This window comes from Alligator sinensis, unplaced genomic scaffold (assembly GCF_000455745.1).
Source record: "Alligator sinensis unplaced genomic scaffold, ASM45574v1 scaffold489_1, whole genome shotgun sequence".
Taxonomy (NCBI): Eukaryota; Metazoa; Chordata; order Crocodylia; family Alligatoridae; genus Alligator; species Alligator sinensis.
This window is the reverse complement of record NW_005841901.1, coordinates 3,563,954-3,578,859: the sequence shown is the minus strand read 5'-3', so window position 1 is coordinate 3,578,859 and position 14,906 is coordinate 3,563,954. Positions and strand designations below refer to the sequence as shown.

General features: G+C 41.5%; 1 protein-coding gene across 2 annotated transcripts in view; it reads right to left on the bottom strand.

The window, feature by feature from the left end:
* YIPF4 (Yip1 domain family member 4) overlaps positions 1-14,906 on the bottom strand; it is a 55,010-nt gene that overhangs the window by 4,563 nt on the left and 35,541 nt on the right. Inside the window, exons 2-5 of one of the 2 annotated variants that reach the window (XM_025197627.1) lie at positions 11,439-11,601; positions 9,441-9,612; positions 6,036-6,113; positions 3,038-3,151 (exon numbers count right to left, since the gene is read on the bottom strand). In XM_025197627.1, coding sequence (XP_025053412.1) covers positions 3,038-3,151; positions 6,036-6,113; positions 9,441-9,612; positions 11,439-11,601 — 527 coding nt within the window. The remainder of the gene's footprint in view (positions 1-3,037; positions 3,152-6,035; positions 6,114-9,440; positions 9,613-11,438; positions 11,602-14,906) is intronic. The other variant, XM_025197628.1, reaches the window with a different exon arrangement.

Below are 14,906 nucleotides of genomic sequence, written 5' to 3'. Positions count from 1 at the left end.
GGACAGACCCGCCCAGGTTGGCACCAGCCAAAGGCGGCAGCGGAGCCGTGTGCCGCTTGGGACTGACTGGCGCAGGTAGGGGGAAAGTGCAGCTGAGCCCCTGCTGCTCCGGCTGGGCTCATCTTGTCTCTAGAGGCACATTGCTACTCCTCTTCCCACACGCGCCACGTCGGCAACGTCAAGCTGACGCAGTGCGCGTGGGAAACTTGTCCCTTCCCCAGCCCTTCAGCAGCCATTAGGAAGCTGCTGAGGGGCTGGGGGGGGGGCAAGGGGTGGGACTGAAAGTAAACAGCGTTTACTTTCGTTTCCCGTCACAGCACCGTGGGCCTCAGAAAATGCCTTGGCAGGCCGCATGTTGGACAAGCCTGTTCTAGAACAACAACAACAAAAAACCCACCTCAGCAAAAATCCCTTCAAAATCGTATACAGGACACTTTAAATACACAGAAAAAGGTAAAGGTTGTTAGGCTGCTAGATCTGACAAAGAAACCCAAACTTGTGGGGATCAATAGTGGGACTACAGTTCTCTACACCTCTGACTTAATGTAGCTAGGTCTGTAGACATAAGCATACAACCTCAATTATTCCAGATGTGAAAGAGTACAGTAAAAGTTCCATTAATCGGCACCTTACAAGCCGGCATACTCTGTTAACTGGTATGCTGGCTTGCAAGGCAAAGTGAAACCGGAAGTGCCCACCGTGGCACTTCCGGTTTCGTCGAGCACCCACGGTCCGGGGCAAAGCAGCCTGCGCTGCCAAGCCCCCACGGCCTGGGGGCATGACTGGCTGTGCAGGGCCCACCTCTCTGTCCCACGGGGCCCGCAGGAGGGTCAGTGATGCCCCAGACACAGCAGGAGAAGCGGCAGCCCGAACAGGCAAGGACGCCTGTTCAGGCTGCTCAATTAACCAGCATATTTTGTTATTCAGCATTCCCCATTCACAGGGGATGCCGGATAACAGAGCTTTTACTGTACTAAGTTTGCATACTTGTGAACACTAAACTGGGGACCTGTAAAGGGAGAGTCAAGGAAAACTCAGAAGTTAGTGACTAGAGTTCAGTAAAATAGTCTGAGCTCTAAATGACACCACTGACAAAATTATTTGAGGTGTGTCACTTGGAGCTACCAGAGATTTCTTTTGCTAGTTGTAGCTAAAAAAAGAAAGAAAGAAAAAAAAAGTATAGCTAGAAGAAATGAGATTAGCACACTTATCCATAGAGCTTTGGAATCAAACCAAAAGCATCCCACATGGCTGAATTATCTTAGATCTAAGGAGAAGATCCTGCAAGATATGCACGGGTAACCCAAGAATGAGAATTATGCAGAGTTCCAATGCAAAGCTATAAAGCACTTGTGCTTAGGTAATCTAGGAGTCGCACACAGCTTTGAGCCCCCTCAGGGAACTTCTCTCATGATACTGCACTTCACAGGATTATGTCTACATGGCACAATACAATGCCACACAGAGATACTCTGAGCTAACTGGGAACATGCTACCTTAAATACCAGCATATGCACACTGCAGAAGCATAGGATGCAGAGACACCCAAGCTAGCTCTAGAACAAGAGCAGGAGAACCATATTGGCACAGTGCAGCAACTGGACTAAGACTTGCTTCTCAGCAGACCAAGTTAGCCTGGGTACAGCACCATGCTAACATGCTACAGTGCCTCTGGTTTGGGAGCTAGCACATGCAGAGCTAGCTCATAATTCTGCACAGTTCTGCCTTGTGATGTCTATCTTATCAGTTCTCTACTACCAAAAAGTCATGGTGAGTTTCTTTGCTTAAGTTACTTTTGCTCTCTGTGCCTTGGTTTCCCCATCTGTAAACTTGCCTTCTTCGTCAAGGGCTTAGAGATCCATGTATTACAACAGGGAGGTCTCAGAATGACCACTGATGTTGCTATTCACATTGCACTAACTAAGCACAAAATTCTGAATGTTGGGGTAAGGGGCAGAGACAACCTTAACCCAATTTCAGGATTGTTCATTTTGAGACTTATTCATGCTTTCCCACGTAAACGCTATTTCTGTACTAGTACTCACTGAATTTTTTAAAAGATGTAAAGGTGATAGTAATAGCCCTAAAACAGTGGGCAGCAACAGCAGCATGTCATCTCTACCCAGCTGCGGTGCAAGGCAGGCCAATGCTTCCAACCCACCTGCTGCTGCTACTTCTCCATGCCCAGCATGGGCAAATGCCTCCCTCCAGTCAGCCAGGGCAGGCAATATGCCCCCTCCTTCCAACCATGTGGCATGGGCAACCAAGGGGGTCTTCACCTTGGCTAGTTTGCAGGGAGAAGTGGTGGCTACAGTGGCTGGGTTGGAATCTCCACAGGTTGATTTCAATGGCTTCATGGGACATATGTTGCCAACCTCTGCCATAGAACAGGGGTGGTCAACCTGCAATATACACATGCCACAAGTAGCATTGGCAGCCTCTGTGCCTGGCACAGAGCAGATCAGGGAGAGGGCAAGCAGCACATTATCAGACAGGACAGAAAGCAGAGCCACAGATGGGGCAAGAACACAGGAAAGGAAGCAAAAAAGCAGAGCAGCAGGAAGAAAAATGGGACAGGAAGCAGAACAGGCAGGGAAAGGGAACTGGAGTGGCACTTGGGGAGAGTGCAGGGCCAAGGTGAAGACCCCCTTGGTTGCCCATGCCACATGGTTAGAAGGATTTGTGAGACACCTGCCAAAAAGGATGGCCCCCACTGCCCTAAAAAAAATATTGGAAAAATAAAAGCTTAAGGTGCCTCACTAATAATCTACAAGGGTTTGTTTGTTTTTTTTAATAGCAAAAAGAACCATGTAGCCCAAATTCAGTATTCAATGGATAAAACTCTTCCCCCAGAATCTGTCAGCATGACAAACAAGTGACTGCTGGTCAGAGAAGTCACAAGACTTTGTGCAGTTCTCTAGATGTATTGACAAGTTACTATAATTTACTAGTCTGTTCATAAAATATTATTTTGAAGCATATTAGCATGGGAGCTATTAAAACTAAGGTTTTTCTCTATAAAAAATACTGAACTTACTTTTATTAGTGTAGATACAACCTCAAACGATCCAACAACCAGAAGGACAGGTGCTATTACAATGAGTGGAAGTAGAGAATATCCTATCACACCAAGAACTTGGCCATATGCAACCTGGAAATTTCAGGACAGTTACTACACAATATGGACAAGGTTTGTTTTTCATCTAACTCAAACTTTTATCAACAAAGGAACATCATTACATTTTTTATGACCAAGCTGGCAGCTATACCAGTTAGCTTGTGTGCTGTTTCAATTAAATGTGTTAGAAGGAATGTATTTGAGTGCAAAACAAATGGTTTTGTGCATTGTATGTAGCCCAGGTTTTACAAACAGAATATTATAGGGATTCACTTGTTAGTTCAGGTACTTAACCTAAACGTTACCTAATTTTCTCACTTAAAATGACATTTTAGCACTTACAAGAGAAGGACATGGATGTAAAAGACAAACTACTAGAAAAACAAGTTAGTAGCAGTGTATTCTTTCATGCTCCACCCACAAAATAATCTTTGCACACAGGAGACATCAAAGTGCAGTGTCCCCCAGTTGTTTGTACAATGTCCAAAATCCATACTTAGAGCTTTACTGGACTCATCACACCTGGCTTTTTGTTAGTACAGTTTGAAAATGCTCAGGTGCTCTGCTAATCTCCTTTGGTTTAGCTTAAGAAATGTTGGCATCTCCTACAAAACAGCAGCTACTTGTGGCAGTAGATCATCCATAGAAAACTGTATGACCTGTAGCTGTAGTCTTCCCTTTCCTCCCATATAAAGAATTAAATAATTAACAGTACATATATTTAAATCACTAGCATCTGTATTAACAACTTAAGTTTATACCATGGTTGTGAACCTCACTTGGACCTTAGACTAGATCCAGACCTTACAGCTCCTTGCAGGCCACATCCAGCCTGGGCCACCACAGCAAGAGTGGGGCAAGCAGCTGTGGGCCATTCAGCCACAGCAGATGCACACAAGGGGCAGTAGGCTAGGTGGTCACAGCAACCAAAGACTGTACTGGCAAAGGCTTGCTTGTAACTTTTAGTGCTGAAGTCCATGTAATCTGGCAGGCTAGACAGAGCAAGACCGCAGGCCAGATGTGGCCTGCAGGCCATATATTTGACGCCCCCGATTTAAGTGACTGGAGCAGTTCACATATTTTAAGCATTTTTTATGTTTTCTTTGCAATAAAAAAAAGAAAGAAGCTGATTTTTTGGGTTAAGCTAAAGTTCTCTCAAGAACAGGACAGTTTCAAAAGGCATACTGTTATGTTGTACCTCAACAGAACAGCTCAATCCAAGTCTTTGATCCATTTCATGTCCTTTTGAATTTATTTGTCTGGTGGCTCAGAATTAAGGTTTTTTACCTGTGAACACTGTCAGTAATTGAAATATAAACTCCCAGAGGAATACATTTATGTAAATTATGATGTCTAGTTGCACCCAATCCTTATAATACCTAGACACTTTACCAGTTGAGGTGTATAAATGCATTTCACAATAACGTGCAATTACACAGCTATTGCAGTATAGTTAAAAAATATTTGGAAATAGGTACAGTATAAATAAAATGGCCACACTGCAAAACAGCAGTTACCATTTAAACAGGAGCTACTCACTTATTATAATTAGCTGGCAGCTAGATTATTTTCTTTTTCCACTGAGAAGCTGAAGCTACTGATTTAGGTTTTAGTTGGTAGTAAATATGCACTGATACATTGGTCCAATATCAGATCAGCACCAATACAAAGGAAATTGACTGCATCAGAAATTGGCTTTTTTTGCCTAATGTGGCTGACAATGTGGCCAATAATGCCCCATGCATACACGCAGCCACAGCACGTAAGTGACAAGGAGCACAGCCCGGCAGCTTGGAGAGAACACCTTATAAATAGGGTGACCATACATCCCAGTTTGGCTAGGACAGTCCTAGATGCCCTACGCTGATCCCAGCTGGTTGGTCAGAAGTCCTACGTCAGAGTCTGGTGGGGAAATGGAGCAGCATAGTGAGCCAGGCAGGCAGCCACTGCTACTCCTGTGCAGTGGCCAAATATATGGTCATCCTACCTAACATACCATATCCAAGGTCCAAGAGACTTTAGTGAGCCCGAGCTCACTTCTCATCAGATGCATCTCATCTTTTCCTGGGCTAGGATCAACAATCATCCAATTGTCAGTTCCAGCCCCAAGAATGCACTAGGGCTGGTTCAAGATCCTGGTGCAGTCCGAAGGTCGGAACCACCAGTAAGCTGATTTTTGGTCTACCGTGGGGCTAGTTCAAGACACCAGTGCAGTTCCAGGGCTGGCATAATCAGCTGATTGTCAGTCCCAGCCCTGGGACTGCACCTAAACCATTCTACACCCTGGTGCAGTCCTGGGGCCAGGACCACACTGGCTTTGGTCACCCTATCACGTGTTCAATTTAAGGTACAATTGAGTTCAGCCATAAAAATGTTCCACATCTTTTGTAGAGTATTTTTTGTGGCTGTTTTCCCATCGTGTCACATCATTCACTCCTTGAATGTGTGGCAAGGTTTCTACTTATGGTGTGATTAGTAGGGTAATCCTGTTTTAACTCTAACATCTACCAGGGGCCTTAAAAGGAGCATCTTTTGACTGGCTGTCAATTTCTATTGTGCAATAATTACTCTTCACGTGTAGCATGTCTAAATGTACTGTGCTATTTCCTGGTTAAGTGCACAACGAACGTAACGTGTCAGGGGCCTAAGGCAATGATTTGGACTGATAGTTAGGAATTCAAAGTCTGTTCATTCATTGCTAGCTAGCTCCATTTGCGACTTTTTTTTTTTTTTACTGGTTCTAAAAATGTACTTAGAAACCCAATTAACAGACATTGCATACGATCTATAGCACAATAAATGGGAGGTTATGACTTACACAACGAGTAGGTCTCTATCCTAAGTCAGGCACCCCAAAACCCTAAAAATGCAGCTAAGAAATTTTACATATCACTCACTTTCATATACAACTACTTACTTCTCCTCCAAGAACCCTGGCCAATAAAAAAATTGTCAAGGATCCAAATATCCAAATAGTTATAATCCAAGAAACCACCTTAGGAGAAAAAGAACAAATAAGGCTTATTTCCACAACAGTGTAATAATTGGTTTGGTTTGGTAAGCAAATCTAAACAGCAGCAAACATTATACTACTTAGTATTACAGCAAATCCAGGAATCAAATTCACAGTATATTTTATCATTTAGAGAATAACTTTTTTGCACAAGTTTATGGTGTTTGAGTACTCAGAACACAAGAAAACAGTAAAACCAGTATTTCACAGGGAATATGGTTTTGTATCACAACAGGAAGATGTTAGTAAAACTATGTAACCAATTAGTTAAACAAGCTTTAGTCAGTGCATCTCAAGTCCACTCATGAAGAAATTTAATCAAGTTTCAGATTTTACAGCATGGAAAATATACTGTTTTCACTCTACTTTGAATCATAAAAGGAAACCAGTTTGCCTTTATCCTCAAGAAAAAGCATGTTTAGGCTTTACCACAGGGTTGGCTTAAATCAGGATAGTCCAACAGGAGGCTCGCAGGCTTGTGAGGGGTGAATTTACAACCCCCACAGTTCCTAACCAGCCCACCACCGGCTCCATTGCTCCAAGGGTAGCAGCAGCCGGGTCTCCAGGCTCCTCTTCCCTTCTTTGGCTTCTGCCTCCTGCCCCCACCACAAGGCACGGGGTGCCAGGGGAGCCCACAGGCAGGGATTTGAGGGTCTGGGTACCCAGGTGGCCCAAGGTGCTCATGGCTTATATTGGTGTGGCCTGTGTTACACTCAGCCCCCAGCCACTTTGGAGTTGGACAGCCATAGCTTAAAATCAGGAGAAAAAAAAAAAAACCCATGGAAATTGAGTTCTACCCCTCTCTCTTCTTAGGCGAAGACAGTACTCTCTAATCCCTAATGGTAATGTGTTATACACAAGCCAACAAAAACAAAAATCAAAAAACGATTTAAATTAAAACTCCTAATTCTAATTCCAATTTGATAGTTTCTATCTTAGAAACTGGTCATTGCATCCTGGCCTAAATCCTACAACCAATGTCTGTTCTTCCCATGTTTTTTCTGCTCCTCAGTGCTTAGACTGAATATGAAACCTTAAATCAACAAATTTAAGGTCACCAGTCCATAATTAAGTTTAAAATGGAGATGAGATTCTTCTGGAATGCAGCAAATGGGAGGAGGAAAAAAGATGGAAACTTTACTCCCGTAGTACAATGGCTGCATTCCATGATACTTAATTTTATGCTAGAAACCTTAATTTTATGCTAGAAACCTTAACTGGGTACCAATGTATGGTTTTATATTCAGTGTCAGAATCATAAGGAGGGTAAAGAATCACTGCGGGTTTCATCTCTGCAGTCAAAATTATGTAGTTTTTTGTGTAAAGGTACAATAAAATCCTCTTTTCTCTTTGCAGCCGTGTCTCATGTCCAAAAGAACAACACAGATTAATACATTAACATTTGTGAGCTATACTTAATAGAAGTAGCGCACTGTCAAATGGCTTTCGGTCAGCCATTAGTGCAAAACTTAGAGAAGTTGAAAAGTAATTCCATTTGGGCTCATGCCTCCACATCTGCTATATTCAGCAATAATATAGGAGCAGTGCCAAAATCATCCCCAATCCCCAGGGAGTCTGCACCCCAGCAGCAAGAGCTTTCCCACAGTGTTTCTCTTGCAAAAACAGCCAGTGCACAGTGCTGCTGCTATAAAAGCAAGAGCTGGGGTATGCAGAGCCCTCCAGCAGCCACCAGGGACTATTCTGCATAAGACTCCTGCACCCAGTTCCCCCGCCCTCAAAACCCATGCAGGCACCCCCTTTTCCCCAACTCTCAGAACCACATGTCCCACCCCCAGCCCCAATCTTCCCTACAGGATTTGCCCATGGTGTAAACCCTTTTTGTTATACCAGTTTGCTGTAAAAAAGCATGTCCTGATATGCCTCATTGCTGAATAAAGACCTAGTTAAAGGCATTTACTCTTTACTATAATTGTGTTTCACAGAAACCCACTTAGGTCAAAAGCTGGGTAAATGCTATTAAGGAGAGACGTAGGCTCATACAAGCAACTCCCGCTTAGCGCTCTTAATTGGTTCCTGAAAAAACAAGCGTTAAGCGAAATGAGCATTAAGCAAAATCAAAAGTATCTGACGATCCAAGATGGTGACTGCGAGTGTTATAATGAAACTCGCTGAGCCCTAAGTGAAATCAGGTAATTTCAAATAAGCATTATACTGAAATAGCACTAAGTGAAACACCGTTAAGCAGGGGGTTGCCTGTATCCAGATTGTGTCACCTTTTAGAGTGAAAACGACTGGTAGAATTACTAGAGACATCATAATCAGATTACAATGGAGAAGTGAAAAAGGCAAACTCTACAGAAGGCCAACCAAATCTATACAATAACTCTGGGTAATCAATCCCTGAGCTCTGAAAGAACTGTGGGAAGAGTTCTAGGGATAAGGCATGTTTATCAGGGAGTCGGAAAGTTACTCAACTGCAGGGGGAAGGAGAGTAAGAGGGGACAAGATATTTTAGAGGACAACAAGCAGTAGACAAAACTGTGTTAGGTCAAGGATGGAGTTAAGTGTGTGGCCTTATTCACAAAAAATAAATCACAAAAGTTTAAATAACAAGAATAATTCAGTAGCATGGTTATACTAAATCAGACTTAACAGTCTATCAGTTTCAGCCACAATATTTTACTTAATGTATATGAGCAAGTATTGAAAATATTTCATCTGTTAACTTTAGCACTATGAAAGTATAGGGTAAATAAATTGGAATTAAGTCAATCCAATTAGTATACATTATAACATTTAATAGACTGCATTATCCGTGTATGTTTTCAGAAAATATATCATCCTTTTAGCTGCATTATGGCAAAATAAGTTTGTCACTGTAACTAGTTTTATAAGTGTAATACAAGGAATATTCATGTAAATATTTACTATTCAATTACAAATTAGTTACATCTACAAAGACTAATCCAAGAAATAAGCAAGGATTTCTTTGGGTGATATCTTTTATTGGATCAGCTGTACAGCTGAAATAAAGTTAGACGAGTTTTTGACTGCGTTGCATTCGAAAGCTTGTCTAACTTTATCCCAGCTGTACGGTTGGGCCAATAAAAGTTGTTATTAAAAAAAAAAAAAATCCTTGCAAGCCACGTAATTCCTGGACCATCATGGCTAGATCACTAATACTAATCCATGAAAGAAGTATGTTTAGAATAAGATACTATTTCTTCTCACGGCATAGACAACAAAAGCTCCATCTCTCTGTGTATGAATAAATAGAATGGACTGTTCAGTAATCAAGTCACTATATTTGGTTTGGGATTCTGTTTAAATAAAAAGGGCTATACTCACCTTGAATTGTCCATATAATGAAATCATAGAGAAGAAGAGAACAACTGCCAGAGGACCCCAAAAATCAGGATTGTCTCTCACTACTTGTCTATTAAACCCAAGTGATGGCATAGGCATCAGCACACATCGAATTTTGTAGTAAATATCTTTCAGATCAATGTCTAGTTCCTCCCTACAAGCGCAAAACAAAAGCATTACTATATATTCTGATAACAAAGCAATCTGTGCAAGGAAAAAAAAAAAACGATTACAAAGAGCAAGTTAATGAAGCAACAAAAGCTTATGGAGTGTTCATATCCAGAATGCTTAAATGTCACAAGCTTTGAAGTCAATAAAGTCACTGAAGTCAATTTTGAATGTGAAAGCCCTGGAACCATTAACACAGAATTGTGCTTTATTGTTTTGGAGCACCTTCCAAAAATCTAAGAATATAAAAGAGCATCAATTTCTCTCTATCCACTGGAAAACTAGCAAGTATTGCTTTTTATATCTAATTCTGTATGCTGTTTCATTTCATTTCCAGAATTAAACTTGCTGAAACAGCAGCCACCCAGTAACATCCATCTTGTGAATATACTCCTTTGGTACCTCAAGCAGACAGTTCTATTATTTAAGAGAATGGTAACTGTCAAAGGCAAACATTGTAAGTGTGACTACCCTTTATTAGACTGGCTCATTACATGAACAGACTTTTCTTATCTTTGAGGCTAACACCAATTTAACTAAACAGGTTAATAAACATAGCCCTTTTGGGTGAAGAATGTCTAGTAGCCTAGGATGATTAAAACCAATGAAAAGTTAGTTCAGGAGCTTCATTCCCAAACTGTTATAATAGTCAAACCTAGACATAATGAATGTATAACTGCCCTGTGGAATACAAACCTACTCTTCATAAAGAACAATGCCATACAGTAGAGGGAACCTATCCATTGTCACCCCACTATTTCATTGTATTTGTCACTAGTTTTCTCGAAGAAAACTGAACATGAGTGTTTCTTCTATTCTGGACAGGACAGACCATTTAAGAACCTACCTAGCTTTGTATGTGGGAAAAGTTATACCATTCTTGGAGTAACAGATTAAGTATTATGTTCTCTACAGATATCTGTTCTGTCCCAGCACTTTTTATTTCAGCATCTGAAAATACTTTAAGAAGAGGATACTGTGGATTAACCTCATATGACAGATGGGAAGAGAAAAAAAGAAAGAAAAAGGCATGGAAGCTAAGTGACCTAAAGGTGAAAGGTGACAAATCAAAACTCTTGAAGAACGAGTTTTACATTATGAGATCACAAGTCTTCCTTTTCCCACTACATTTCTGTACATGATTCAGATGGAGTTGAAGTTTGGCAGATCTGCAGTACTCTCTGGTTTAAAAATTAGTATTTAAATGCATAATATGAACATGATAATATTTTTCATGTAGAAGTATAACATGAAGGAGTGTAGAAAGAAGGCTGTGCTTGATTTTTGCTATTTCCAAAATTAAGTTTATTTTACTGAACTCAATCAGAAAGTTCTAGTTTGTAGCAGAGTAACTGTTTTTTTCTAGCATTCTGATTAAGAATGCCATGAAGGGATGTTTATCTTGAAGTTAAACCACAAGTCAAAAAACCCTTTGCCCACCTGCATCAATACTAGCAGTTGTCATCAGTGTATTTACCATGTATTTATTTCAGGCAGTAACTGCTAACATTCATTTTACATTATAGAAGACTCTGAGGTTGTTTCTTGGACAGGGCTCAAGGAACTCACTTTATTGACAGAACACAAAAAAGAGAGGGAGAAAAAAAAAGACATGATCTAAGGCTCAATTTTTTAATCATAATGGGTACACTAAAACTCTGAACGGACCAAGGCTACTTAAAGTCTATTTTGACCTTCATTTTCACCCTTCCCCCAGGCAAGGTTAAAGTAATGTATTTTAGTTTTTTCTCTCAAAACAAAAACATCCAACCAGAAAATAAAGACAGATATCAAAGAGTAATTCTGACATACAGAAGTGGCTTGTTATCTTCTGGGTCATCATCTTCTACTTCCAGAAGCCAGCCATACCCTCTTTGTCTCAGGAATGTAGTTGCAGAAGATTCTTTGATGAACTCTCCTCCTCCACCTCCTAGATTTAGTTTAACATCTGGCGATGCTATGGAACCACTAAGATCTTGGAACAAAGTGAAAGAAAGACATTCATGTTCATACTCTCCCTAAAGTCAGTCTTAATTTCACCAGAATGAGGAAAAAAAGTTTTAAACAGCTACCTGCTACACTGTAGTAATTTATGAACTTTTCCAAGTTACAGAATAAAACTCTACACTATAAAAAGATGTATGATTTGAACATAACATTTTTATACAGAACTAAAACCTCCCTCTTGACCAAGCTATCCCACCACTGTACTTCCAACATTTTAGTAGCTAGCATTACCCACTTGTATAGGGGTGGATAGATACTTTGATTTGACAGTTTCAGTCTGGTCTTGTATTACAGTATATTTCAAGGTATAAATCAATTAACTCACTGACTACACTAGCTTACAACAAAACAGTAGCCATTTGTTTAGTGCTTAAAATTAACTACACTCAACCTGTTTTGAAGTCCATCTTTGCATACTGGCACCTTTTCACACTACCTCATCTCTCCTATGCATAGCAGCTTTTAAAAGAATAATATTTCATGGATAAATTTCAAATTTGTAGCCCAAGTTTGACATAAATTAACATTTTTAAAAAGAAACCTAGAACTGTATAGGCCCAACTTTTGTTCATTCAGATACTAAACAGGGTCTAAACAAACAGTAGGGCTCTTCTCCAATATGGCAATATACTAGAAGCAGAGCAGCCTTCAATCCACTGCATGTGTGCTGCACAACATGAAACTTGCAATAAGTTTTTACTTAAAACTTCATTCTGCATTCTGAGACAAACCAAATGAGATGGTGTTAGAATAATTGAAAAGAAAGAAACCAATTGAGAGAGAGAAGTGGAAAATGAAGCAGGGAAAAGTTAAGAAAGATGGGATGGAATTCACAGAGTCAAAACATCAAAAATTTCCCCCAAGTTAACGCTTTGAGAAGAGGGGTCAACAATGTACAGTCTACAGGCAGAATCCAGCCCACAAAAAGATTTTATCAAGCTTGGAACAATTATGACATCATGTTTAGAATTCCTTTGCTTTAGCAGTCTTCTCACAGAGAAATGTATAGTTTATTATGACCTGTACAAAGCTTATGGTGTCCTAAACATTGTACTGTAAGGCTACATGTTAAAAAGCAGATGACAGGAAAGGAAACAAAAAGCAACAAGACTTTCCCCAACAGGGAGGTGCAGTGAAGTTAGGGGTAATGCCAAGCTGGTCAAATGATTTGGAACTTTTCTGAGACTTGGTTTTGATGCTCCTAAATTTTGAATCTCCTAGATAGCTTTCAAGAAAGAATCTTTTCTCTCCCTGTCTTGTATGACTTTCATCTTCTTTGCCCAGTAAGGAAGGGAGCCTTGATGAAAAGAAATAAGGTTAGACAGGCATAGTAAGTTTTTTTAAAAAAAAAAAAAAAAAAAAGAGAGAGAAAAAGCTTATTCTATATGCTAGACAGCACCATTTGCCAGCCTGGATAAGTTGCATGTTTTCCAAATACAAACGCATCTGTCCCAAGGTGATGCCATTAGTGGACACATCGGTGTAGACCTGGTGCAGGTATTAAGAACAAAACACCACCTAACCCTGCTTATATTTTTGCTTTTTTTATTATGCTAGTAGCCAACAAGAGAGAAACATACACAGCTCATCTTTTGCAAGCCTCCAGATTCCTTTGGCTAGAGGAACATATAGTATCTACATAGAGTCAGCCTTCTGCAAAGATTCCCACACCAATTCCAGTTCCCAGGTATGGGGCCCATGAATCAGAGCTTACAAGGCTGCACCAATATGTGGACTGATCCATTAACTGTAAGTAGAGACCTGCACATGCTCTTCTGCTGAAAAATTGCTGATTTGGACTGGGGCAGGGAGAAAATAAGAGATCACCAGGAAGCCCACCTCTAGCCAAAATATCAATGACATTATAGTGCTCAATATAAACACACACCTTCCTGGAGTTAAGACAAACAGCTCTGAGATATCAGAGTATATCATATCCAGTTGTGAAGATCTCCAGAGCATAACAAAAGATAAGCCACAAGCTCTGGCTAATACTCATCTCCCATCAGTTACTGTTCTCAGTAAGATAACCCTGTGTGGAGGTTGGGACACAGCATCTGTCACATCAGCCTTCACCTCCAACTGGCACCACCTCAATTTACAGACTAAGGGCCTTGCTACAGGTTCAAATGAAAGCCAGACAGAAACCAGCAGTAGAGTTGTTACACATTTCCAAGCCCTAACTTTGCAGCTGGTTGGCTCTGTACAGCCAGAGTCACTTTTCTCACATGACAATCACTTTACACCTGTGGCTGGCCTACATTTGCTGCACAACTCAACAGTGAATTGCAGAATATATAACGCACAGCGAAGGCCTAAATAACATCCACCTAGAGCAGGGGTACTCAACCTTTGGTCCGCAGGCCAAACCCGGCCCATGGAGAGGACATCTGGCCTGCAGGCATCTCCCACTGGGATGGAAAACATGGTGTTTCTTCTATTCTGGACAGGACAGACCATTTAAGAACCTCGCTAGCTTTGCATGTGGCAGGGAATGGTGACAGCTTCATGCATCTGGATCCAGCCTGGCCTGGGCCATCATCCAAGCAGCAGGCTCAAGACCAGGCCCACCTGGATCAGGGCTACTCTGCTCTCCCCACCCCCACCACCCCTCAAATCCAGATTGGGGCCACTCCACTCCCTGCACCCATCCTGGACAGATAGGGGAGGGCTGCACACCTGCTGCAGTCGCATCAGGCCCATGGAGACACCTGTCACAGCCCAGGCCCCAGCAGGGCAAAATGTTTGGGCACCCCGACCTAAAACAGCTCATTTTTAAATGGGATGTGCTCCAAGGGCATTTACAGATGTGCTCTGGGGGGCGGGGGATGCTCTAATTAGCAAGCCACGGTAATTAAAAGTGCCCGAGAGTCACATGTACCAAAAACCGGTGGCAGGCACACTGTGAACTAAGGCTCATGGAACGCGTTTGAGTTTGAAGCGCCCCGCTGCCATTTTTCAGCTCAGGGATGCTGATACAGATGACATTGGAGGTCATGGACGGATTAACGCACAAGCCAACGCAGCCCACGGTTGCCTGGGTTCAGCGCTGCCTAACGATTATTCTTCAATTTTGACCCAATGCTCAATCAATCAGGATGAGCGATATAAAGCAAATAAGACGACTTATTTGCACATTTCTCTGCATACCAGGGATCAGAAAGTATGCAAACAAGTCCTCCAGTTATTTACTTTATATTGCTCACAGCAACTGGCCAGTGAGTGAGCACTGGGGCACCCACCTCCGAAGCACCAGCGCTAGGAGGGGAAGAG